At 39.9% G+C, this 25,850-nt stretch overlaps 1 protein-coding gene across 1 annotated transcript in view; it reads right to left on the reverse strand.

The window, feature by feature from the left end:
- RORA (RAR related orphan receptor A) overlaps positions 1 to 25,850 on the reverse strand; it is a 353,012-nt gene that overhangs the window by 88,347 nt on the left and 238,815 nt on the right. Inside the window, exon 2 of the mRNA XM_058846474.1 lies at positions 23,613 to 23,642. Within this exon, the coding sequence (XP_058702457.1) occupies positions 23,613 to 23,642 (30 nt within the window). The remainder of the gene's footprint in view (positions 1 to 23,612; positions 23,643 to 25,850) is intronic.

Consider the following 25,850-nt stretch of genomic DNA (forward strand, 5'->3'; position numbering starts at 1 on the left):
TGAGTGTATAATGGCAGGACAGATTTTCTCTATTTGCAGTATTTATGGCATTGAAAGCTCTGAAGAATTACTGCTCAGGGAATTTCAGGATTTATTAACAAATCAAGAGTGCAAAAAATCTGTATTCCAGGAATAAAGAACTATATGAAACTGCCATCTCCCACTTGCTGTACAATATAGACAAAATTCAATTAAACCCATGTAAACAAAGTTTCAGACACAAGAACAAAACCAGTGATGCTTTTGCACAAAAAGAACAGCTCCTTTAGGAAAAGATGAAATCAATATACTTAACCTTTACATTCCAGACGATTGCCAAATCATCTCACTTTGGCAAGGATTCTCATGTAAACAATCACCAATTAAATTAAAAATCTGGGAGGAAAAGCTAGTTACATTCCTTCTGGGAATGACTTCTGTGGATATAAATCAAACACCAGTGGAGGATAAGAACACAATAACATTTCCTATAAATCCAAGGCTTATAGCCTCCAATCATCTAAGTCCATGCAGACCCTAAAAGCCAGTACCCTGTAGGAATATTCAAGCACGCTCCAGACATGCTTATACATGGAATACAAACAGCATATCAGCACTTATCAGCAAGTGCTTTCAACTTTCAACTGCAACATGAAGAAAAGAGTCAAAGATGCCGTGACACACTGAGTTGCAGAAGCCTGGATAATACACTCCCCAGGAGGCCAGGCTTACTGTAAGGAGGCCTTTAATAGCTCATCATCACTGTGGGCTGCACTTGGATTTTCACCAAGTAGTTCATTGCTCTGCAATATTGAATCTGGCAGTGCTGACTGCTGGTGGAGATTTGTTGGAGATGAAACCAAGGTTCTAAAGTTTATCTTAAAATCTATCAGCAGAGGGCATGGGAGGGAAGAGGGGGTTAGACTTCAAAAGCAGGAGAGAAAGTTTTCCCCATTCAGGGAGTTCTTGAGGAACAGCTCTTGATTTGGCTCCCTATCTTCATGGGACAAGGCTTGAGAGATCATAAGTCAGGAGAGCACCAGGACAGCACCCTGAAAGATGCTTGCTTTTCCCAGGTCCTTGGAGAGATAACTCCCATTCTAAAGAGTGATATGCAAAAAACAAAAGGCTTCTAGTTTGGGATGAGCAGGCAATGAGCCCTGTGCAGTGCAGCCTTTGACAGGTTCACTGTTTTGTGGGTGTGCCACCATTTCTCCACATTTCTGTGGACTATTAGAGAAGAGATAACACTTGCATTCAGTTTTTCCCCTTCAAACAGGCTCTGAATGGAAACATACAGAGTGTTTCCTCATCAGCCCATCACACATGTGGAGAGCTCTTGGCACACACAACCAGCCTGTTTGCTCAAGAAAAACATACACACCTATGCAAATACAGCCCATGGCAGGTTTCTTCAATTATCATGTCTCGGTCTCTCATTGCAAAGCCTCAAGAAATCCTAATTTATTCTGGCACTGTTGCTGTGATACCTGCATTTTGCAGCTAGTGGACATGAGACAACAGGAATTACATATGCCCTTGCCCAGGTCAGAGGAAAGTTTATGGCCAACTATGCTCTCATTAGCTTTCTGGCAGAGATTCTGGAACTATTGCTGGCCTGTACGTGCCTGTATTAACAAATGGTGTGCATAATGCTCCTACCACATATCTAGCTGGAAGCTGTTCTGGCTATGGCTTCTGCCATTTTGAGTTTTAAACATGCCTTTGACAGGTTTAGATGAAATACTAAAAACAGTCTCAGAAAGACATGCTCAGATAAATTCTACCTCAACTAATTTTGGTTCCAGTTCAAAGAGGACATTATAAAAAGTTGTGTTTGGAATATCAGAAACCCCAATACTAAACTAAATTTTGCAATTTCTAAGCAATTAATACTTTGGTTAACAAATCGGAGACCTTCAGACTCCATTTCCTTTCTGTGTGTGTCAGTCAGGTTAACAAAACCCAGAGCAGAAAGAACGAATTGCCTGGCTCTGTGTTCATCTTCAATATTCCTGCCACTGAGTCATCTACCTCTGCTGCTGACTTCACAGAATGCCAGTCTCATCATGAGCTAGTGCTGGCTTAAAAACACAGATGTACTGCGACAAAGCAGTTCTGGAGAGGCTGTCAGGCACAGGAAATACTGATCTGTATTATCCATCGATCCTCCTCAGCTGGACAGCAGTGTTACCTTCCTGTGTGTGTTTGGCCACTACACTCTGTTGGGAGAGGTTGATATTCCTGAGATAAACAGTGAAACTTGGCTCCAAAGTGTAGCTGTGCAGTACAGCTGGCAAGACCTGCAGTGGCAGGGCCAGGACAGTTGTTTTTTCTCTCAGCACTAACATCATAAATTGATGTATCAGGAATCAATCCTTCTCCTCCAAAGTTAGATTTGGTAGAGTTTTGTGAAGGAAGAAAGGGACAAGTCTTGCAGAGAAATAATCAAACCAGGCACTGCAAAGCAGTGATTATTCTCGCAGAATTAGTCTCTTTTGGGAAGGTGCAGGATATATGTTTAGGATGGGTCTGAGAGAGAGAGACAGGATCCTCTTCTGCCTGAATCTCTGCTGAGGAAACATCTCTTTCCTTTGTAACCACCTTCCTCTTGTCACTTAATAAGTAGAAAGACTGAGGAAGGGCAGTAACAATGCAGGAGCTATCTGAAGAGGAGGCAAGGGTGGTATTTAGACAAACCACAAGTTCTCCTGTTCATTATCTTCTCACCAAATGAAGTCTTCTTACCCACCTGTGCATTGTTCTCATCCAGTTGCCCTACTTCTGTTCATTATGTAGCATTCATTAACTGGTCCTAGGGATAGCAATTGAGAATGAGTAATTATCTCCCTAGCACAAAGAATAAGGGTCAGATTCTTAAAGGTGACTGCTGGAGGTTTAAAAAAATAGAAATGAAAAAACAATCAGGCCTGCTTTGTCAATTGATGGTGCATAAAGACAGACAGGATTTAAAGAAAGATATATATTTTATTTTGAGTCTAAAAATTTGGCATTACCAGATTTTGATGAGACACAGATTTCAGAAGCTCTATACTGTCAGTTCTCCTTTTCACCTAGATATCCATGGCCACTCTGTGTGCCCTTTATTCAGGTCAGTTCAAGTATCAGTGGTGAACAATTTTCCACATCTGTCTCAGTAAAACTTTAGCACTTTATTCTCACACCTGCAGGTATTGTGATTTAAAGCAGCAGATTAGTGTGGCAGCAGTTTACCAGTGACTGAAGGGCAGAGCTAAGGCCACTGAAGGATTACTCATCTGGAACATATCAAGCTTGTGCTGTTGTGAGGTGGCTGCTGTTGTTACCTATGCTAGTTGTTCTTTATTGTAATACAAACTTTCCTGGCGGAAAATACTGCCACTGTTACACTTTATTTTAGTATTCCTCCAGTAAACTCCTCACCAGTAATTACATAATGCAGTGGTGAATCACAATGGTCCATTGTAGCCTACCAGGGCCAATCTCAATCCAGAACATCTTGAACAACATCACAAAGGTCTCCTTTGCAGCACTGAATGTTTCACATATTTGATTTTTTCCTTCATCATGTCAGGAAAATTAATCCACAAACGCCAGAGGTTTATGTCCAAAAAGGAGACAGAGGAGTCCTTTTTCTTTATTCGAATAAAGGGAGAGGCCATGGGGCATTCCCCTGGGGTCTCTCAAATCCCTAGCCTTACCTTCTCTCAAGACTCCTTCCAAAACAGCCAAGAGTGCTTCTTCTGGCAGTGGCAGGGCCTGGCCTTCTGCACAGAAAATATTTTTCCTAATAATAAATATAACTGTGTTCTTCTATATAAACAATTATGTAAAAAGCTTTCTATGGAGGAAGGAAAGGAAGAGAGGTTTTCCAAAGTAATTTTTTATGTTTCATGAAGCAGCTATTAGTAAGGACAAGCCTGGATTTCATGACAGAGAGGATGGACAGAGGGGAAAGGATAACATTTATGAAGTTTTGTAGTAAGAGAGAGAGAAACAAATTTGCAAAGTGTGAGCAATACAGTAGAAAAACATTTTCTGACTGGAAATTGTTAGCATTAACACAAAAAGAATGTTAAGCAGCATCATCTTGTTCCCTCCTAAAGCAGTCTGAATTAAAGCTCTGTCTGAACACAGTACACTTCCTACAGCCTGGGTATCTACACAACAAAAAGTTGCTAATAGAAAGTAAAGCAGATAAACTTTAGTGTCAGCAGGGGCTACTTCATCCCACAGAAATTTCAATTAGCTGACAGCGCCAAAATTTCCCTATTTGCAGATGTTGCCAGCAGCTAAAAAGAAAAATAAGAATACTTGAGAAACAAGTAGGACCCCGTGGGTCTGTGAAACAATTGGGAAGTTGTCTCTGAGGGGAGGGAGCATAAAGGACTCGCACAGGACAGGGGAAAGCACAGCCAGAACTGGGGTCACTGGGGCCACTGAGAGCACCGAGCAGGAGTTTGAAGAAGGAGAAGTGCTTCCAGCAGCAGCTGAGAGCGTTCCCTTGGCTGTCATTGCCTGGGCAGCAGGAAAAGCTCCTGTGCCCCTCAGCCAGCAGCAGCCAGGGATCAGTGCTCACCCTCAGAGCAGCACGAACACAGCCCTCCACTGCTGCTGGGAGAACAGCTCCTGAGGCACCTCAAAAACCTGCCCCAAACTACAACACAGAAAAGCCAAAGCAGTCAAAACTGCTGACCAGGGCTGATCAGGCTTATTTTGCCCAAAGGGAGTGGGGCACATTCACACAACACCACAGCTGGGAGCTGAGAAAGGATTTGCATCCTTTCAGTTTCTGTGCCTTGGTTCTCCTTCTAGGGATGAAAGTGCTTCTCTGCCTTGTTGACTTTTTTTCCCCCCCCCGGTAGTCACTTTTGAGTCCTATATATTAATCCTTGGAACTGTTAATGTGAACTATGAGAAAGAGAGTAAATTTAAACACTAATTGGATCCTACATGAACCTCTTCACAATAAGTACTCAACTAAACTATGTCTCCTGTATTGGAAGCTCACCAAATCAGTCCTGAAATGGGCCACACATGTGCTGATCAGGAATGAAATACGATATTAATGAAAATTTCAGAGCACTGTGTAAAGTCTTGGCAACAACCTTTAATTATTAGTGCCCTAGAGATTCACTCGATGTCTTGAGTATTTTTCCATTTGCCTCTAATGGCAATTTTTATTTTTATTTTTATTAAGATTGAATTTGAAAAGCACAATACTGGAATCAGCAATCATCCAATAAAGAGCTGAAAAGCACACAAGGCAGTCCCAGGCTCTCGCTTTTCTGTAATGCCTCTGCTTTTCACCCCTATACTGGGAGTGGAGCACTTTTCTAGAAATCCTTTTGCTGCTGGATGAAAAACAATTCCATATGTGTGCCAGTACAGATAAGTAATTATGAGAAGCAGACACACTAATCCTCCTCCTCAAAGCAAAACCAGGTTTTATGCAGCATGGGTTTCATCACAGTGTCTTTCAGGGGAAAAAAAAATTCTGTCTAGGCTCCCTGTCGAAATGACACTTGTTTCCAAGCAGAACTACAGATTTGCACTGTCATCCAGAAAGACTTCCAGAGATCTGAGCTGAGAAATCCAAGCTCAGAGGAGTGGTTCATAATACTTATTAGTAAGCAAACCAGACTGTGTTTAGGAAGCAAAGCCGAGATTCCTTTCCCCAGAAATAATACACTTGCAGCAGCTAATTGTTAATGTCATTCAAGTGCTTTTGGAATCACTAATCCTCTACAGCCAAAACTACCCCATTGTCTAAGTGTTACTCAGCTGGGGACTAGGGGAGGGTACAGGACTGGGGCCTAGGAAAACATCACAAGAAAGAGTATTAACAGTAAAAGTAACATAAATATTCCCTCCATGGGAACTTGGATATGTGGCAATACCATAGCACAGATGGAAACTGATTTGCAATCACTGGCAGAGGCCTACACGGGAATTTTTTTGTGGCTGACATTTTTAATTGAAACTTTCGTAGTTATAACAATAAGATTTTGCAATGTGGCTGTTTACCTAAATGCTTTAAACTTTATTTACCACCTCCCCCTTCAACTGGCAAATTATACTGAAATACAAAGGAATTAGGATTTGTTTTTTCCCTGAGGATTCTATGGTAGCTGGCTAAGAGAGATTCACAGACACTGCACTAAGGAGTTAAAAAGCTTGAGAATGCAGTGGTTAAAATTCTCTAAGATGAAAAATGTTACTACTCTGGGTGCACGTGAGCCAGGAAGGATGGGCCGTCTGTATGAGGACAATAGAGTATTCCCTGGCTTACAGCCAGCTCATAATTCACAGACAGGCATTATCAGCCAAAGTTAATTTTTTTTTTTTGATTAATCATCTGCCAGGGCTTGAGAGTTTGTGGCTAATTGTTCCATTCTTGACTACAGAATGAATTAGAGAACAATGTGCAGTCCTAAGCCAGGGAGGAAAAACATAAAGCAAACCCCTGAGCACATAATGAATAGTTCAGATGAGTTGGATACTTTGCTCCTCTGTTCATAAAGATGCAGGGAAAATCCACTGCTCCAAGGAACAGCACGCACAAGTGACAGATGTTAAATCCTACACCCTGTGCTCTCAGGTTACTGGACTGATGTTGGACTGCTCCGTTTGTGGAATAATAGGCTTAAGCAAGGAAGAAAGGAGAGCAGGATTACATTAGAAGGTTAACTCAGATTTAAGAAATAACTGAGGCAGCAGGTGGCCAAGGAATGATGAATGGGCAGCAACATAAAACAGACACCTTTCATTATAGGTGGATGAAAAATACTATTTAAAAGGATATTACAGAGCACTGCTTGTGACTATTTCTCTATGCTGGCAACATAAATTAAAGGTCTCTCAGTACCAGCTTGTGTAAGTGAAGGACTGAAAACCAAAATTCTCAGGTGCACCAACCACCAACCACCATTGTTTGTGCCTTCCCAGCCAAATCATCATATTTCCAGTGTAACATTTTTTAAAGTTTTTTAATTCTTCAAAATGTATCCTTTTCAAACAAAAAAGAAATGTAACATTAAAAATGAAAATGTAAAGGAAGAAAAACACATTAATACATAAGCCATAATACAGCCATTGTCCATGACTCCTCTCATTCACCTCAATAACAGTATGTCTGTAAAAGAGCACAGAGAAAGAAGATGAAAGATAGATAAATATATTGGAATTCTGATGGGGGAAACAAAAAGAAGAGGCAACCTCTTCTTGGGCTTCCTGTTTCCACTGAAAATGAAGAAGGAATAGGACACACTTTTCACTGCCAAGAAATAGAACTCAGAAAGTAATGACCAAAAAGGGCAGCAATGTTTAGATTAAACTTTCAAAAGGAACACCAAAGGTCTGATGACCTAAACATAAATAAATACTCCCTAATACTATTAAACGCTTCTGGGGTGAAGAAACAAAATTGACTGACATTAGAGAATAAACCAGTGCTGACGCAGAACAGAAACGGTGACTCAGAGGAAAACACGTCATCCCAGAATCTGAGGAGATCCCGCGGCCCCACTCCTATGGAACACTATAAAAAAGGATGGGTAGGAACACATGTATTTAGCTCACCATAGGCATGCAAAGGGATGGAGGCACCTGAGATTGCTGAGCAGTTCAAGGGATCCAAAAGTCAATGTGAGCAACTACTGACACACTTATGCAGAGCCTGGCAGCAAATGACAATCCATATATTCAAATATGAAAGAAAATGTGAACTTGTAGGAGCTAATCACTGCAGTCTGTTTTACAAGTTACTCAGCCAAGCAACACATTGCCAGCACAAATCACACCAAGTTACTATTTACCAGGGCTAATTTTGAGTAAGCCAAGGCAGCAAAAGCTTTACTGCACTACATTACACTGCCAAAAAATTTTCTGAATCAGAGGCTCTGTGTGCATAGATAATGACAAGAAAAAGGTCATACGTGTACACCTGCAAAAGAATTGGGTTCTGTGTGGAAAGCCTTTCTTTATGGTGCACCTCCTTGTTTTCTTCTTTTCTCTGTATATCTCCATTGTGTTGAGCACTGGCAGCAATAAATCCCAAAATGAGCAATGTAGCTTTTGGGCCTGAATCCATACAAGAACAATAGAGAAGAGCATTAAAAGTTGCATTTCACTGATCATTTTTATGATATGCAGGGGACACAAAACAGCCTTTCTCCCTTTCACCCTACTAAATGTTTTCTCTGTATGTGGTAATTCATATAATAATAATAATAATAACAACTACTACTGCTACTGATAGTGAATTCCAGCACTTCTTTAAATAGTGGAATGAACTTCAGGTTCTTATACTAGATATGCTACACCACAGAAATAGGAACAAAAAACAAGAAGACCAATCTGACTTGCCTTTGCAAACTGAAGAACAATAAAAAGAGTGTTCTCCAGCCACCAGTTAATTCTGAACAGAGGCACTGCTACAAGTACAATATCATTAACTTTCAGCAGTCATTTTACAGTGTAAGCAATGAACACCTCATCCTTTCCCAAAGCTCTTCACTTGGCAATGTATCTGAGCACACAGGTGGCCTGTGGAGCAGCAGAGCAGTTCTCTGCTCCCACAACGTGACTGAGATGGGCAGCAGCCACTGGGACCATGCTGAGGGAACATAAAGGCTACAGGCAAGCAAGGACACTTGCCAAAGGTGGTTTAGCAGAGCTGGTACTGCAAACACCACTTTGGTTAGGAGATTTTCCATCCCATACCCAAATTGACCTTTCATCCTTTGAGTCTGTGTCTCCCAGAGCATTCCTGTTTGGATCAGGAGGGTGCTTGTAGAAGCTGTCCCCACCACTTCCCTCGCTTTGGTTTGCATCAGTGGCCCAAGGGCACGTGAACAGGGTCCCTTTCTGAGGAAACTGGACTGAAAGATGCCCTCCCAGACAATATGGAATGCACTGCAAGAGGCTTCCTGCCACGGCACCCAATGTACTGCAAAGTCAACAAACAGACCAACCCCAAACAGTGGATGTCAGATCCTCTGGGGCAAGCGTGCAGTGAGTGTTAGAGCCATTCTCCTTCATCTGCATGACTTGGCAAAGCAGACACAGCTTTAGGGCTCCAGAGTCTTCACACTTTATCCCAAGTTCAGATAGGAGTAAGTTGTAAACATGTGCAGAGAAGTTTACACAGCATGTATCAACATTAATAAAAACATACGTTGATACATCTCCAGTAAATCTCCTTCTGGCTCATGGGTGAGGCTAAGAACTCATCGTTTCCTTTAGTAACACTGTTAGCATAAGAGATAACACAGAGAGAAAAGGTATTCTGGGGAAAAATCAGAAAATTATTCTGCTACTATATGGAGAAAAAATCACAGCAGAAATACAGAGTCTAGGCAGTACAAAGCTTATGACATCATGGCTCAGCACCAAATAGTTTCATCCGTTCTTTAAAATTAAATGACAGCTCGATCCCAACACGCCTGATATATTCTGATATACAGTACAAGACCTATGACACACACATGGGTCAAGATTAAAAAAAAAAATACTGGCAATTACAGCAGAATATAGCCAGGCTCACGAATCCACTGTGTCCATCAGCAAGGTGAAATGAAAAATGGCTCTTATACAAATCTCTGTAAACATTCACTGCCTCTTTCAGACAATCAAACACCCATTTCAGTCACAGAAGTTGGAAAGTGATAAATTCCCTGTGTGCTCTGTGTTTGTACTGTACCAATAAATAAGCAGCACGGGATTTCATGAGCCGTGGAGCTTGTCCCCAGGTGTGTGTCTGTCATTAGGCACAGGCAGAGCTGCTGCAGACACAGCAAGGACAGCTCAGAGGGAGGCACAGGTGAGCCATGGCCATGGCAGAGCCAGGCTCTGCGGTCTGAGCTGGGAGGGGAAGAGCCATCACCTCACACATCTCAGCCACAAAGGGCTGACCTAGCACAGGGCTCTCTCACAGCTCCTGGGGAGACTCCAAACAAGTGCAAGTGAAGCCCCAGAAGGAGTCTGAAAGACAAACAGCTGTTAGAAAAACTCTGAGTAAGGAGCTTAGATCATCTTTACTACTTTAAAGTCAATTTTCAACAATGAGAAATTGTCTTTGGCTTTGGTGCATGGAACAGAGTCAAAAGAATATTGAAAGATGTTCCCTGCCTGATGTAAAAAAATGGATTTAAATCCTGTCCATTAGAGCGCAAAACAAACCATTTAGCTAATTCCACTGTGAAATTTAAAATTCATGGTAAAGAAATATATTAAAGGCTTTTTCACAATCACAAGAAGATGAAATATAGTTGAAACATGCATGTAAAATGTGTACATTTTCCCTATAGAGATAATAAATAAGCTAAATAGCTATTTTCTTCCTAATTATTTGCATAATGTGATAGGATAATGTATGCAACTAAACTCATAAATTAATCCTGAAGATTTTTGCATGTGAGCTATTTCTGAGTAGAGTCATATTGAATTCAACCATAAAATCAACACCAGTTTATTCTATAAAATATAGCACAGCATGATAAATGCAGAATTCTTTTTTACTGCCTGTTAATCCCCATATATTGGAAATGTCAAGCTTAGTGGGGCGCTAGTGCTGTGGGTATTGTTTGAAGTGGAAGGATAATGGAGGCTGGAGAGCTAAAAGGGATTTTCTTGTACCAGTATTTCCTATCTTAGTGAAGATAAAATTCTCTTTACTGTGGCCTGTGCATTTTGTTCCAGATGCATCAAATGCTTCCTTCATCTTTTATTTAGCAGCCTGATGTCTACCTCACCTGCCAGGAGAGCAGTGACAGACGGGGATGTGAGTGCAGTGTCCATAAAACAGGATCACATCCTGATGGACCACGGCTCATCCAACTCCCCTTTCCTCATTGACACGGGACTGAGCCAGAAATTCAGCCAGGAGGCTCCTCTCTCTTCCAGGAGCCAGTCTTGCTTTCAAAGGACATTCCCATCCCGTTAGAATGGGAGCCTCAGTTGTAACTGAGGCAAAGCAGGGCTCAAGCCCTCACCCCACAGCCTAAGGACCCACGGGCTCCAGAGGCACAGGGGCTGCACAGCCAGAGCACAGCTCCTCCCAGCTCTGCTGCTCTTCAGAGCTATTTCTGCAATGCATGAGCTGAGTGATAAAGTTAAATGTGCAAAGACACTTCAAGCTCCACCAGCAACCTTGATATTTATAGTCAGCCCTTTGTAAGCACAAATGACTCTGACTTCAACATTGACGCCACCTCTTTATCAGCTTAAATATTTGAGGATACTCAGACTAGAGAGTTTCTATTAACTTAATACAAACCTCAAACAAACGTGCCTAAATTATCACCACCTGCTCATTGACAAGATCCTAATTCCTCCTCCTCCATGTGTGAGACTTCAGACCTTTTAATGTCTGAACATTGACAGTGTGACAGTTTTAAACCTACATCATAGAACACTGACACAGCGAATGCGCCAATTTCAAGATGACTGCCAGGAAAACATAAACTGTTTGACATTTAATAAGCTTGTGTTTTCATAGAAATACAATGTGTTCTAGATGGTTTGTTTCTATGAAAACACATGGTTAGAAATGAAATGAAATATAGTTTTCTCAGCACTAAGCACCAAAATGTAAATTAAAAAAAATAATCTGACAAAAATGCACTAAAAATCAAGTAGCTTAGAATTCATATTTATATTAAATAATCAATGAAGTGTTAAATAGAACAGCTCATGGAATTATTGTTACTTCTTTTAAAATGAGGACTAAAGTTATTTTTTTGAAGAGTGCTGCATTTGATAACACAAAGCAAAGAGAACTAACACACAGAGAAGGCAGTTTGGGAGAACTCTATTACCCCAACTTTACTGACAAATAGTCTGATAAGATCCTAGTTTCTTTCCTTATCAAAATTAATACTTTTATAATAGAGTGAACAACAACTAAATATAGTATGCTGTAGCACTGTGGGAATAAAGGATAAGCTATAGCACTTGACAGTGAACAAAGTGGCTCTGAAGTGGCTCTTCTGGCTCTAAAGCCAAGGGCAGCTTTTCTACTGATTCCAAAAGATACACAACTTTCCCATTTTTTTAATGTCACTGCACCTGTCCTTTGATCATGTCCCTGGGGGGAAAAGTTTTGTGAGGAAAATGAAGAGTGCAACAATTAAAGGAGTGAAGGCTTCTAGTAAAAAGAAAAATCTTGTTTTTATGAATATGATATGTTCAGAGCACAGACAGCGTCAGATTTCAATTGGTAGCTGCTGTCGCACAGAGATTCTTGGACTATCTTAGAAATGATCTTTTGAAAGAGGCTAAGAACTCATATTCTAATTTTATAATCTTGATGCATGGAAGTAGAAGTGTGATGTGTTACAATCTCACTGGAAGCGAACAGAAATTTCAGAGATTTAATGGATCAAATATGAAAACTGCCATCATTCAGCTCCTGTGGGCTTTCCTTTAAACACAGTTTGATCCCCTACTTCAGCTGAAGCTTCCATTCCTCTTCCTACCTGCTGAACAGACCTTTTGGTTGACAAAATGAGCACTACCAAGTCTGATTTGGAGAGAAACTTTGTGGAGGCTCCTATGCCAGTGCCATGAAGTCATTTGGAACATACAAGCCAAATTTGACACAACAGAAAAAATAGGATTTACTGGACAACCTATACCTACATCAGATATGCAGTCTTTTCTGCTTGAGCAGAACACACACCAAAAGATCCATCACACTGAAATGCTCAGCTTTGTGATTTCAGGATCTTGAGAAACAGAAATAAGCAGTTACATGTGAACCTTCCCAGTGTGCACTTACTAGAACACAACATCACTTGCTAGGTTGGACCCCAAGTTCCACTGCTGATTTAATCCAGAGTGAGGAAAGCAGTCTGTTTATAAAGCAGGTGCTGGGCTCCCATCTGCAATGCTGTCATAAAATCTCCCCTCCAATATCAGTGAAAAGCAGCAAATGAACCCACAGTAAAGGGAATTTCTTTTGTAAACAGGGGTTGCCAGGTATTACTTTCACAAAGACTAATAATAACTTCCCAAATTACTTGTTTGAAGTTAAGGTTCTCTCTCTCTTTTAAAAGGTTCCCTGTTAGAACAGGGATTTTTTGGTGTCAACATTTCTGGCTTCTCAAAGACAAAATGTTCCAGAGAAATTTGCATTACTGCTTCTAAAGACAGGATTTCATGCTAAAATGTACTCTCAAAACAGCTGACAGTGAGGTGGTGAAGTCCTGTTGACAGGACGTGGAAATTTAAGGTTGAAGTACCTGAACTGCCTCATTTCTAGGTCGGCTCTTAAAGTCATGCCACCACCATCCCACATGAAGGACAACACACCCTGCTCTGAGTTAACAAGGGCTTTTCTTACCTCCCCTCTGAAAACTGCAGGAAAAAATGGAGACTTTCAGTGAAATATTTTTTGAAATATCTAAAGCTCTGCCTAACAGGAAAATTATTTTCAGCCAGCCTTTAGTACCCTTATGTCCTCAAACAGTATGTAAAATCATCTTTTTGAATGACCTCTTTGCTTCCACCTTTACTTCAAGGACCATAACTCTGGACTAAACCACCAATATAGGCAGGGAAAAGGAAAAAGAGTGAGAGCAAAAGAAATGTGAAGACTTTAAACAGGAAACTTGCCTTATCTGCAGAACTTGTCTTTACAGCCAGCAAGTGTCACATCGCCATATCAGTTAGGTAACATAACAAAGATAAAGAAACAGTTCTTCAGACAAACATTGGTGAGAAGGATGGTTATCAACTGATGCCTTTATCTAAGAGGAAATCACTAAATGCCTTTGGTCATGTAGTGGCTTTCTGAAACCAGAGGTTTCCCTACCTCTGTTACACAGAGATTAAATAAAGCCTTGTTTGAATTTCCAAAAAACTGCAAGAACACCACCACTCTTGTGAACTGGCTTTTGAAGTTGGTGATAAACACCTCAAAAAAAAGAAATAAAAAGAGAGAGAGAAAGAGGAAATTGCTTTGCTTTGAGGGTGTGCCTAGGCTGTTGTACAGCAAGTTACAGGGCTGCACCCCACAACTGATAGTCTGTGCTCACTTTAAACAAAAACCTCTCACACACAGGGGAAGCTAAGCCAGATAACAAAAATGCCTCACAAGTTTTGTTTTTTCAGCCAAGTTGTCATCCCCTTGGTCAAGGCTTCCTATTTAATTCACTTCTTATTTTCTTTACAATAACTCGTTGAAAGTTCTGTTCTAATTCAATATGAGAGTCTAACACTAATGGCAATAAGGTTAAGAAAAGAAACTTCCCAAAGTCCCATATGCAATCCCTTGAAACAGTAACTTCTATTTAGGGGAGATCTCTTCCTTTGATCAAGTGACCTGTGAATCCAAACCCAGACAATAACATAATTTAAGGCAAGGTGACTGCAGTGGGGTTAAAGACCAAATCAAAGTTCTGCAACCATGTGTTTTAAAAGCAAGAGATAAAGTGGCAATGGATATTTACACCCAATTCAAAGGTATTCACACTGGAGGATGGAATTTTACTACCAACATAGTCTCTTTTCTCTCCTTCCCTGCATAAACATATGTAGAAAAAAGGTTATTTCAATACTGTGATGCTCATTTCAATGTGCACTAATCAGCACATCATCAGTATGTGCCAGAGCACACATATTTTAACTATTCTTTTGTAGTGAATGTACAATTAATTCAAAGTAATTTTGGCATTACAGAGAAATGGTGTTATTTTGTCTTATTGTGAATATGCTGTATTTTTTCTCATTTTTTCAACTGGAACACAACTACTAAGACACAAGAGAATATTTAATTATTCCTCTATACCAAACTAACACTGGGCAACATTTTTCCTGAGTCTTTCAGTTTAATGAAGGATTCTGCAGAAGGAATTAGTGTGTGGGCATAGTTTGGGTAAGCAGATGACCATCTTCCCACCCCTCGTGCAAATTACAAATGCAGCTGACAAAGAACTCACACTCAAACCAAAGTATCTGTCACTATGGTTTGATCCATGTAAACCTCAAAAATCACCTGTACTCCTAACTGTAACTCATGGCTGGCAAGATTTCTGAAATGCTGTGTGCACAGTTCTCCCTCCTTGCTCTCCTACTCCCCCCAGGTAATATACACAAAGACATAGCATTTTGGCAATATAGCTCAAAACTATTCAAGTGTTCTGAAAACAAAAGGAATAAAGTTGAGAAGTTGAATTTTAAGGAGGAAATTCAGTATTCTGTATCCCAAATTCGCTCAAGATTCTATTTGACTTTCGGTTGATCCATTTCTGTTCCCTTTCAGCTGCAAGGTTTAGCTCTTTAGACCAACCCACATTGCCCTTTGCAACTTTTTGTCCTTTGTACTTCATCATGGTAGGAGATTTATAGGGAGAAAAACCTGACCAGAAAAACTATATTTAAATTAGGAGCTTTACAAATATCATCGTTGTTTGGTCATAACATTAAGAACAAACTCCTCATTAGGAGTTGAAGTGATTACCTGATCTGCCTTATATAAGGAGCTGTCTTAGTTACTGTCTGCATCAGACTGTGCTCCCAGCTGGGTCAACATTTAAATAATTCTAGGTTGATGTGCTTAGAGAAAGGCTGCAAAACTTCCAATATTTTCACAGTCCTTATTAAGCTTAGCTATCAACATACATTAAAGAGCCCTTTTCAGGTTCAATAGCTGTGTCAGGATGGCAAGTGCTCAAGTCTAGCAATGCACTGTCAAATAAATGAGTCTATTAGAGATGATGGAATCAGTCCCTGGTTTCAAAATTCAGATAATAAAATGTGCTTTTTTTGGTTCAGATACCAACCTTGGAGAAGTCCCTATGACTGAGCTTGCTTTAGAATCATTAGAATTCAGCCTTACTACAAAACAATGAAGCATTGTGCTATAAACAATGCTGTGAAGTGAAATGAATGTAAGCAGAAAACTCCACAGATTCTTCTCAAAGCGTGAAAACAGGTAGCAGCAATACATCCACAGAAAAAAATATCCACTTGGACTTGAAATGTTTGGACAACTGGTATCAAGATCATGTTTTAATCCTAATTTTAACTGTAATTTAATCCCAACACTTTGTTGTATTTGGTGGCAATCCATTCACAAAGATTCACCTTTCTATAAAGACTGAGGTGACTTCAAGGAGCTGTTCAAATCAAACAAATGAGTCTTGCACAAGCCTTGTTTAGAAAGTACAATTATTTCTTAGGGAGCTATTGCAAAGGATGTAGTCAGAAGTATTTCCCTGAAAGCACAGTTAGAGCTGGCTAGAGTTAGACTACTCAGAGCCAAAATATGCAAGCCATATATTAAAGAAGAAAGTCATAAGCAGTAACACTTCCCATTTGCTTTTACATTGTTTGCATTGAAAAATATGTAGAATGCAAAAGTAGATTTGCAGAAGTCTCATCTGTCAGTTTTCTGACAGAGGCCCAAGACACTCAAAAAATTAAAAAAAAAAAAATTAACTTAATGACTGTGCAAAGAACAACTCCTACTGCTCTCAGAGTTGGATTGAAGTCTTAGACTGTGAAGAATATCAGATATTTTTAAGCTTAGATTCAGCCCATAACACAGTTCTCTTCTATAACAAATGAACACACCAGAATTGTGGACAGCTGTTCTTATCAAGCTGGAAACATTAACTTCATGTAACAGCTGCAAGAGTTCTAAAGAGATTCTGAAAGACAGGAGATTTTAAAAACAAAAAAATAGGCAATGGTAGGAGGCTGATGAAAGCATGTTTCAGCCAACAGGACTCGCTGAAGCAGCTGCAATAGGATTCAGAGCAGTTCTACACTTTCCATGTTAAAGTACATTGCACTGCAGGAGGTGTTCATGCCTTCATTTACTATTTCCTACATCAGATGAACAGGCTTAGGAACTAATACACAGGAAAAAGAAGGCTACAAAACATGCAAGAGCAACTTCTGTGAAATTATACAGCAATACTTAGGCATAAGAGAACACTACAGACATTCCCAATGTATTTACTGCCTGCATCCACAAGCAGTTCAAATTTATTTTTGAGTCACATCCACAATCTTTTAATATCCATCAACCACACTAACAGAATTTAGCTCTCTAATGTTGGAAACCCCTTAATGCTCTCCTAACACTTCATCATTCCTTAAAACATGGGCCTCCAAATATTTTTAAACATTAAAGAGAATGTCTCTGTCCATCTTGTCTGCTCCCACAAGAGTGAGCAGAAAATAAATTGTGATCAGAACTAGAATATATTGATTTGCAATTTAGAAGTATCTGATCTATAATCCAACATACACAGACACATAAATTTTCATACTGGATTATTAACATTTTGCAAATACTTATAAGTCTTCATTTGTTAAAATTACTTCTCAACTTGTTTGCTGTTTTTCCCTTGCTCTGGTTTGCATAGTACTTCATTATTAAAGGCACCAAAAACCCTATCTGAGGGTATTTACCAGAAAATTCACCGTAAAGTAAGCCCATAAATAATGGTTACAGCCAGAAACCCCAAATAGATAGATGGTGCTCCATATACTCAGAGCAGAACCAGAGAAGAGTCCTGATATTATCTTCAAGTGCAGCTAATAGTCACAGCTCCCCATGGGACTTCCAGGGCAGTGCATTTAATTGCCTGTTCTGTCAGCCTTAGAGAAAAGGAAATGTTCCTTCCAAGTGTGCCAAGGGTTGGGGCCCAGGCACAAGCCAAGCTTTTGGGCAGCTAAGAGAAGGTTAGAGACAACAGGTTTGTCTCAGCTCTGACCTGTTATTCTGTCAGGACACAAAACATACATTAATAAAAATTCTTTTGATACTTTACCCATGGCTGTTTCCACATGGTTAAAGGGGCCAGTTTCTCTCACAAAGGTTGGAACTTGTACAGAGAAAATATTTCACCTGTGCAGAACTGCCAGGAAGAACCAGATCATCCACAGATTTCACCTGCAGTCATGTCATGGATGTCACACATCCTTACCCACTGCCATCCTGTGTACTCTTTCTCCCAAGCCAACCAGAAACACTTTCTGACTTTAAAAAGATCCCCTCCTCTCCTCATTATTTGACAATGCCTCTGTCTTTGTCCCTGTACTCAATAATTTGGCCACACAAAAAGAAGGCAACGTTCATTCTCTCTCAGGCAGCAAACAAGTCACTGACACAGTGTTTTGTGTGGCAACCAAACCAGACTTTCCTCAGGGATGGCCTCAAAGGAGAATTAAAGGCACAAAGCTGAGTTGTTGATGAAGAGGCTTCCTTCGGCTCACAGCATGGAAGTTAAAAAAAAAAAAAAGAAAATAAAAAAGAAATAAAAGCAAAAAGAAGTGTAGCAGTAGTTCAGTAAAAGTTTTGAACAAGAGAACAGCCCTAGATAGCTGTCTTCAGATTCTTCATCAGGGCAAACTGTGCTTCAAGGACAAGCAGGAAAGTAGCAGCTATTTGAGGCAACTTCATTATAAAATCATTTTTAATAAGCAATCTGAACAAAGAGAGGGAATGCTCTTGCAGAGAAGCTCCCAAGGGATCTTAAGGCTGCCCAGTAAAGTTATTAGGAGGTTACACACAGGGGACCAAACAGCTATTTTATTGGCCTCAGGGGACAGGGTTTAGTTTTCACCTGTTCTCTTTAGGCCTTGGTGCTAACAGCAGATCCCGTTAACCATCACTTTTCTGTAGGCTCCTGTTTTGTGAGGGAAAAGTATCATTTACTTACTTTAGTCTGCACATGAAACACATGAGGTGAAGTCGACAGTACAATGCACAGTAGATAAGCAATTAGAAATCAGATCAGAAAAAAGAAAATCACAGGGACTTTCAAACAAAATAACTAGCAAATGCTGAGAAATTTTTAGAGTGGCAGTAAATACAATATAGAAAGTAAAATCAGAGAAGAGAAACTGGGGTCTTGGGTTCCATTAAGTTGCAAACATTAATATATGCTTGTAGAACTTTGGTGAAAAGCAGTTCTGGAATAGCTGGATATCTGAGAAGCTGAAGAGCTGACTTCTGCCCCAAATCTACCTCTTCATTTTAACGAGCAGTGTGCTCTTCCTAGCAACTGCTTAGAGTCAGTGATGGGAAGGCCATGGTGCAGGAATGGATCCCTGCCCAGGACAGTGTTAAGAGTGTGCCTTTGACTCCATGAACAAGATATTCCCTTTTTTTGGCTCATTGTGCTGTAGCAGCAATGCAGGCACAGCACTCCAAGGTCCAGGCAAAGGCTCAGAGCTTGTCAGGACAATGGGCAGCTGTGGGGACACCTAAACTCTGTCACTCCCAACTTCCCAGCTCTTTAGGGGAAGGGATGGGCTTATTTCTACCCTTTGCCAACAAGGCTGCCAGTTCTTCATGCAAATGGTTTTATCTAGTGGTAAAAATTAAAAGCACACAGTTTCCACTTAGTTTTGCAGCAGGAGCTCACGTCATTAAAATCAGCACCTAGCTTTGGAAACACTTCTTATCTGCCAGAAATTAACTGAAAGGATAATTTCAGTTTAAGTAAGGAACAGTTCACCCAAAATTAAGGAAGTCATACAGAGATGCCTACTGACATAATTGTTTAAGAAAAATTCCTTCAATTTAAATATCTTGATAAATCACAAGAAGAAACATGCTCTTTCTCTCCAAATGGTGACAAATTAGTCTAAATGAATGAAGCAATTGTCACTTGTGTCCTCAGCTCAGAAAAGCCATGATCCACACTGTGGAGGCCATGAAACTAATTACATGAAGTGTGGCAAGATTTAGATTTAAAATGCCAGAAACCAAATACTGCACATGGAAGCCTAAATGCTCAGCCTAAAGCCCAGTCAGTCAGTATTAAACACCAGGTCCTTTGCAGCCTTCTGTTTCCCAGAATTTCAGACTTTTATCATCACTGATACAATGATGCCTTTTTGAATTTGCAAAAAGGGTGAACTTGTGCAAAGTTACAATTCACTTGGAGTATTTTCCTATTCAGAGCATGAGACATGGCAGGAAGAAGGTTGTTTTACAAATATGACTGCCAGTCAAATGATCAGAAAAGAATCCAAATGTCTGTCATGTCCTTCTCGAGTCAAAAAAGAACTGAAAGACCAGAAGTCCCACTTTGAATGGAAGATGAGACAGGACTTGTCCTCTACCATCTGACAGAATACAGCTTATCTGAAGTGATGGTTAACCTACAAATAGCCATGTGAGCTCAAGAGAATAATTCTACAAACAGACAGAAGGCATGAATTTTTTCTTCAAAAGTCTGTTTAATTTTAAACTTGAACTGAGCAGAGAAGGGCATTTTGGGGTGGATAATATTTATTCCCTTAGTGCTCCTTGGAAGATTATTGCACTCCCTGTTTAAAAGTGTCACATTTTGCAACATTTGAACTGTGATAAAGTGAAGATGTGGAGAAGCACCAATGAAGCAGAATACTTGGATAAAATTAGTTGCCTAAAAAAGGATAAAAATCTCTCAGGTTTTAGATAGTTAAATGATGAAAGACCTGCATTTCTTCAGCACTACTATATTGCATGTGTACAAATATTAAGCTTCTGTTAGATTCAGAACTACCTGAGCACCTGCCATCATCACAGGAGTTCCATTTCACCTGACAGAACACTTTTGTCACAGACTAGTGTCAAGAAGGGGATAAAATGTACCTAGACCCTCAAACAATAAACCCATGAAAATTTAAGTACTGGAGACAGACCTCCAACAATTTCAAAACCTGCACAATTAAAACAGCTGTTAGGGTGAAGTCTGAAAAGGATTAATCTGATGTTTGAAGTGCATCATGTATCAAACTTTCTGGTATTATGTTTAAAATTATTCTTTTCCTTCACTAATTTCTTTCTTCTTTTCCACTCATTTTCTCCACTCCACTTCTTTCTCCCTAATTAAATTAAAGGTCATTAGAAATAAGTGGTAGTTTACAGTCAGTCAACACACTCATATACCACACATCATAAATTTGGAATAAGACAATTTCCTCCGTATTTCTAAAGATCAGAGCAGGCAATGTATATACAGTACACAAAGGGTTTGCTAGAATGTTTTTTGAAATTTCTTTGCAGAAATATTACTCTACATAATTTCATCTGGACAAATTATTTATACTGATACAAAATGATGGGCAAATTCTAGATCATATATTGGTGCACAAACTCTGTCATTTGTAGTTGTTAACAACTCAGACTTTGTAATTAGATGTTTATATTAAATGATCTTTTTCTAACTCATTCCAAAACTTGAATTTTATTGGCTACTTTTTCTATTCAATTAAAAAACCTAATTCTAGGCAAAAAGGGGAAAAAAAGCTTACTGTGCATGATGCCAAAATACCAAAGATGCACAGTTTACATCCATTCCTACTCTATGAGAATTTGTCATAACAGGAATGAATTCTAAAAGAACTCACACCAAAACAGAATGAAACCTCATACATATTTGCTAGCAAATGTAGCTCACATTTTCATCATGCCAATTACAGCCTATTGCTCCTTCTATTTTAATCCCTTCTTAATGGGCAAGCTTATCTTCCCGTTATTCAGGCAACTTTTCTATTCATGCTTCAGCAATTGCATGACAACTGATTAACAAATCGGGGAACTACTCTTTGACAGTTCTCTTAGAAAAGCACAGAGTTCTCAACATGAAAGACACTGGAACCCTAATTTCTGTTTGAACTAGATGAAAGGCCTTGTATGGTGAGCAGCACTAATCATCTCTCACAGCTGAGAAACACATCTCTTTTTCATCACAGGCCTGAAACAGCTTCAGCTGAGATACATGGTGACAATACTGCACCAGTCTGGCGTGCCTGAGGACCCTGTTTCCTGTGCTCTTTAGGTCTGTGGTCACTACTTAATCTTCCCTTGAAAATTCCCAGTACTGGAGCTGGAGCTGTGGCTCTGTGGCTCAGCTCATGGCACTGCAGTACAAAAGCCAGGGTGCTTTTGGCTGATTCCCAGGGGTGTGTTACAAACTCCCACTGACCTGTGCACAAGGGAGCCCAGGACTGCGCTGGCACAACCACCAGCTACTCAGCACCTCTAGAGAGGGGTGGCCCCATGGCAGGGCTAACCCCAGGGGCAAGGCTGTGCAATGTCACCCTGAGAATCAGGCCCTTGATATTGTTTTTCTCCAAGTTCTAGCCACTTTCCCAGGAAAGTAATTATAAACATAGGTGTTTATACATTCCATTAAAGATACGCCTTTTGATGGACATCTCTCATGGCCAGTGCAGTTGGGAAGGTGTTAACCTGACTATCCAATCCCTGGTCATGGTCAGAAACCTATAAATACTGAAAGAAAAAATAAAGTTTGCTCTTTCTTTCACCACACCTCGGACTGCGTCCGTGTGACTCATTTTGTGTCCAACAGTGACAGTGCAAGGAGGCTGGACACTGTTCTGTGGGTCCATGGAGCACATCAGCATCCTGTGCTGTCAATCCCAGTCAGCAGGAGCTCAAACATTCACCAAAAATACCAGGGTCAAGTTGTGCCCTCAGCTGCCTGCCTTGTAGCTTTCATTAAGTTAAACAAAACCATCATTCAGCCAAAGAGGGTCTAGCCCTCAGAATGCATTTAGCAGCAAACCCACCCAAGCAAAGGAGGACCATCATGCTCTAAAAGTTTGAGATATTTAAAATTTGTTTCAACACTCACACTAAGCAGCTTCTCATATGAAATTCTCAAATCTGCTTTTTAACTCTACACAGTGAGAATTCATCATCTCAAGTCAGATTTTTCACTCTATGAGTATTATAAAACCAGGAATGAAATAAGAATGAAAGCCATGTAAAGACACTTTACGACACCCTAGAAGCTGTGGTATACATACTTCAAAATGCATAAAATGCATATATATTTGTAAATTTTGAGCAGCTTAGCACCTGTTTTGTAAGAGGGTTTTCATGAGAGTAATAGCCTCAGTTTTAGCTTACTCCTGCTTCAGATCCTGGGCAAGTACAATTCTTGCACTACCAGATTTCCAAACCTCCACAGTATCTGAAGAACCTCAACATACTCCTTCAGCTTCTAATCCCAGTATTTTTTCAGAATTGTGCTTCAAGCTCCCTGCAGGGTAGATAAGAGTTGATCCCCAGAAATGATGTCTTTGAAGAGGATTTGGAATAAATGTATATGCACACATCCACAGCCATTTCCAAGGTCACCACTTATGGGGGCTGCTAGCTCATATGGTTGAGAGCAAAACAAGAACCTTCACTTTTTCATTGAGTTCCTTAAGCACAAGCAGAGAATGATTTATTTTATAGATCAGTGCATAGGAAGGGACAGAGATGTACAATCAAATTATTTTGATTTGAATCATACTGCATATATAGCAGACATAAAAATAATCATTCTTCTCACCTGTATTTTCTGGGTATGTTAATTATCAGCCAGCTGTAAGGTAGATATAGTACATTAAGGAATTCTGCCTTTCCTCACAACTTTCTTTTTCTGCCCTCTGACTTTACAGATATGTGAGTACCACATATACACACACACATTGTACATCCAACAACACTTTGGGTGAGGACTGAAACCCCTAAGGCAGAAAAAATACCAGAATTTTTAAATGGAGCTTTCTCAGGCCAGACTAACACCAATTAGCCTGAGCACTACAGCACAGCATAACAGGAATTCCATTTGTGAGAGAAGGCAAAATCAAAAGATATTACTTACATGTATGAGTCTTCTTTGTTACAGAAATACCTATAGGGAAGAAACGACACCAGTGTTAGCAAAGCAACCACTGAGTAAATTCTTTTGACATATAATTCATCATTAATCTATTTTATCAGACACACAGCAGCCACTCTAAAAGAGGAATGAGAATTGCCATGATTTCTATGTTAAAGGTGGAAGGATCTCCCCTCTGAGTGAAGATTTTAATGGTACATTCTCTCCTCATACCTCTCCAGTAAATGTTTCAACATGCATTGCTTCGACTCTGTTGCTGCAATGCACATCTCCACGCTGCTGGTTTAAAACTGGAGCTGATACAAAAAAGAAGACACCAGTAATGCCATGGAAGCCCCCTTTATTTTCCATGGCCAAAAATCTTCCCACACTCCTATTAACCAGTGCCCATTAAAGCACCCAGACAGAATGGATTTGAGCAGCACAAGTCATTTGCTGTGTTATTAAGTTCAAGCAGTTTCTCTATGGCAAGCTGTAGCTTATGCTCATTAAAACCAAACAAACAGCTCTCTCAATATGACTACTGCTTGCCATAATTCCAAGCCAGATGCAAATATCTCCAAGCTGTTAAAGAGAGACTTTCTGAAGTAATAAAGATGTTTTCATGCTAGACAGGCATGTGGCAGCAATCATCAACAATGGTCCAGTGCCAGTGAAATTTGAGAGGCATTTCAAAGAAATCAACAGAGTGAACAGAATGAGGCAAAATTTGTAATACCAAATAAAGATAAGATTAACTCTCCTAAATGTCATTGGAATTCATGCTTGAATACAAACAATATTGTCTCCACTTTAGTAGATAACTGGTGACTTACTCAGACCCATCAGTATTTAAGCTTCACTCTCCTTGGGGGTAATTTTATGAGATGATGAGAAAGAGATTACTGGAGGCAGTTACAAGTATTTGAAACATTTCATTTGTGATCGAGCCTATAATGAAATTTTGGAATTGGGATTGTCTGGATTAATATTAAAAATTCATGTAAGAGAGAGAGACCTGAATCTCCCTTGCTACCCTCCAACTCTTTCAACCATCTCTTCCAAAACAAATTACCATGGAAAGAAATAGACTTTTATTTCAGGCTTCTTGATTGTGGAGCATCTAAGAGATGCAGTAAATTACAGTAACTCAGAAGAATGTAGACACCTTATTTGCAAATCCAGAGCTAACTTCCAAAGCAAACAGTTTTCAAATTATTTGTGTTTTTGATTGATCCATAAAACCCTAGTGCCAATCCCAAATATTGAGTAAATATCAAGTTTGACATAACTGTCACAGGATTTTTAAATTTAAATTAAAATTCAATTTTTTAATTTTTAAAAATTGCACTTATGTTGCTATTGGCATTTTGGTTTTGAACTGCCAAGCTGTCATGACACAAGCTCTATAAGTGTGAGCACTGGGACCTTTGTTTTCCCTGAAATGAAAAGCTAAGAGGCTTCAGGCTTTGGGAAGTGAAGTTCTGAGCGGTTCCTTTGGGCAGTTTTGTAAATGTGAGACACTGGTAAGCAATTTACAGAAATTAGAATACTAGAACATGATTATGTATGTTAAATTGAAAGGCCATGGCCAAACATGCACAAGCCTCACACAAGGAATTAGGGTTATAGCCAGAAACTGCAGAGTCAAGGTAAGCAATAAAATCAACAACAACAACAAACCAAACCAAGCATAATAAAAATAAACCCCTTCAGATAGAAGTATCTACTACAGGGGGTAAATTCATCCTTTAAATTCATAATTTGTAAGAGAAAAATTTAGTGGGTTTTCATTCCAGTCCAACCATTGCTGGCTATTTCAGAGTAGGGGACAGGACAGGAGGGTGTGACAAGGAGGTGAGCATGAATGGCATTAATGCAGTTTCTGGAATGAGTCAAACCCCTCTCTCTCGGTGCTTCCGAGGGTCTGCCTCACCCTTTGAACTGGAAATCACAGCTGCTCTTGGCCCATTGGCTCCTCCACCAAGGAAGAGCATTTTTGCTGCTGTTTGACTTCTTGAGCGATCCCTGAATAGCAGGTACAGCTCCTGACAGCATCCTCATCGCCACAAACTGTCCTAACTTCCCCTTGGCAGACACTCTTGCCTTGCCCCTGCCTGATTCCTATGATTTTAAGGATGTTTTATGGAATGGAAATGCAGAGGAAAAGGTTTTACATCTGAACACCATTTGCAGAACTTCCTCTCCCAACACTAGTGCTAACAAATGGATACAGCAGTG

This window comes from Poecile atricapillus, chromosome 11, assembly GCF_030490865.1.
Source record: "Poecile atricapillus isolate bPoeAtr1 chromosome 11, bPoeAtr1.hap1, whole genome shotgun sequence".
NCBI lineage: Eukaryota > Metazoa > Chordata > Aves > Passeriformes > Paridae > Poecile > Poecile atricapillus.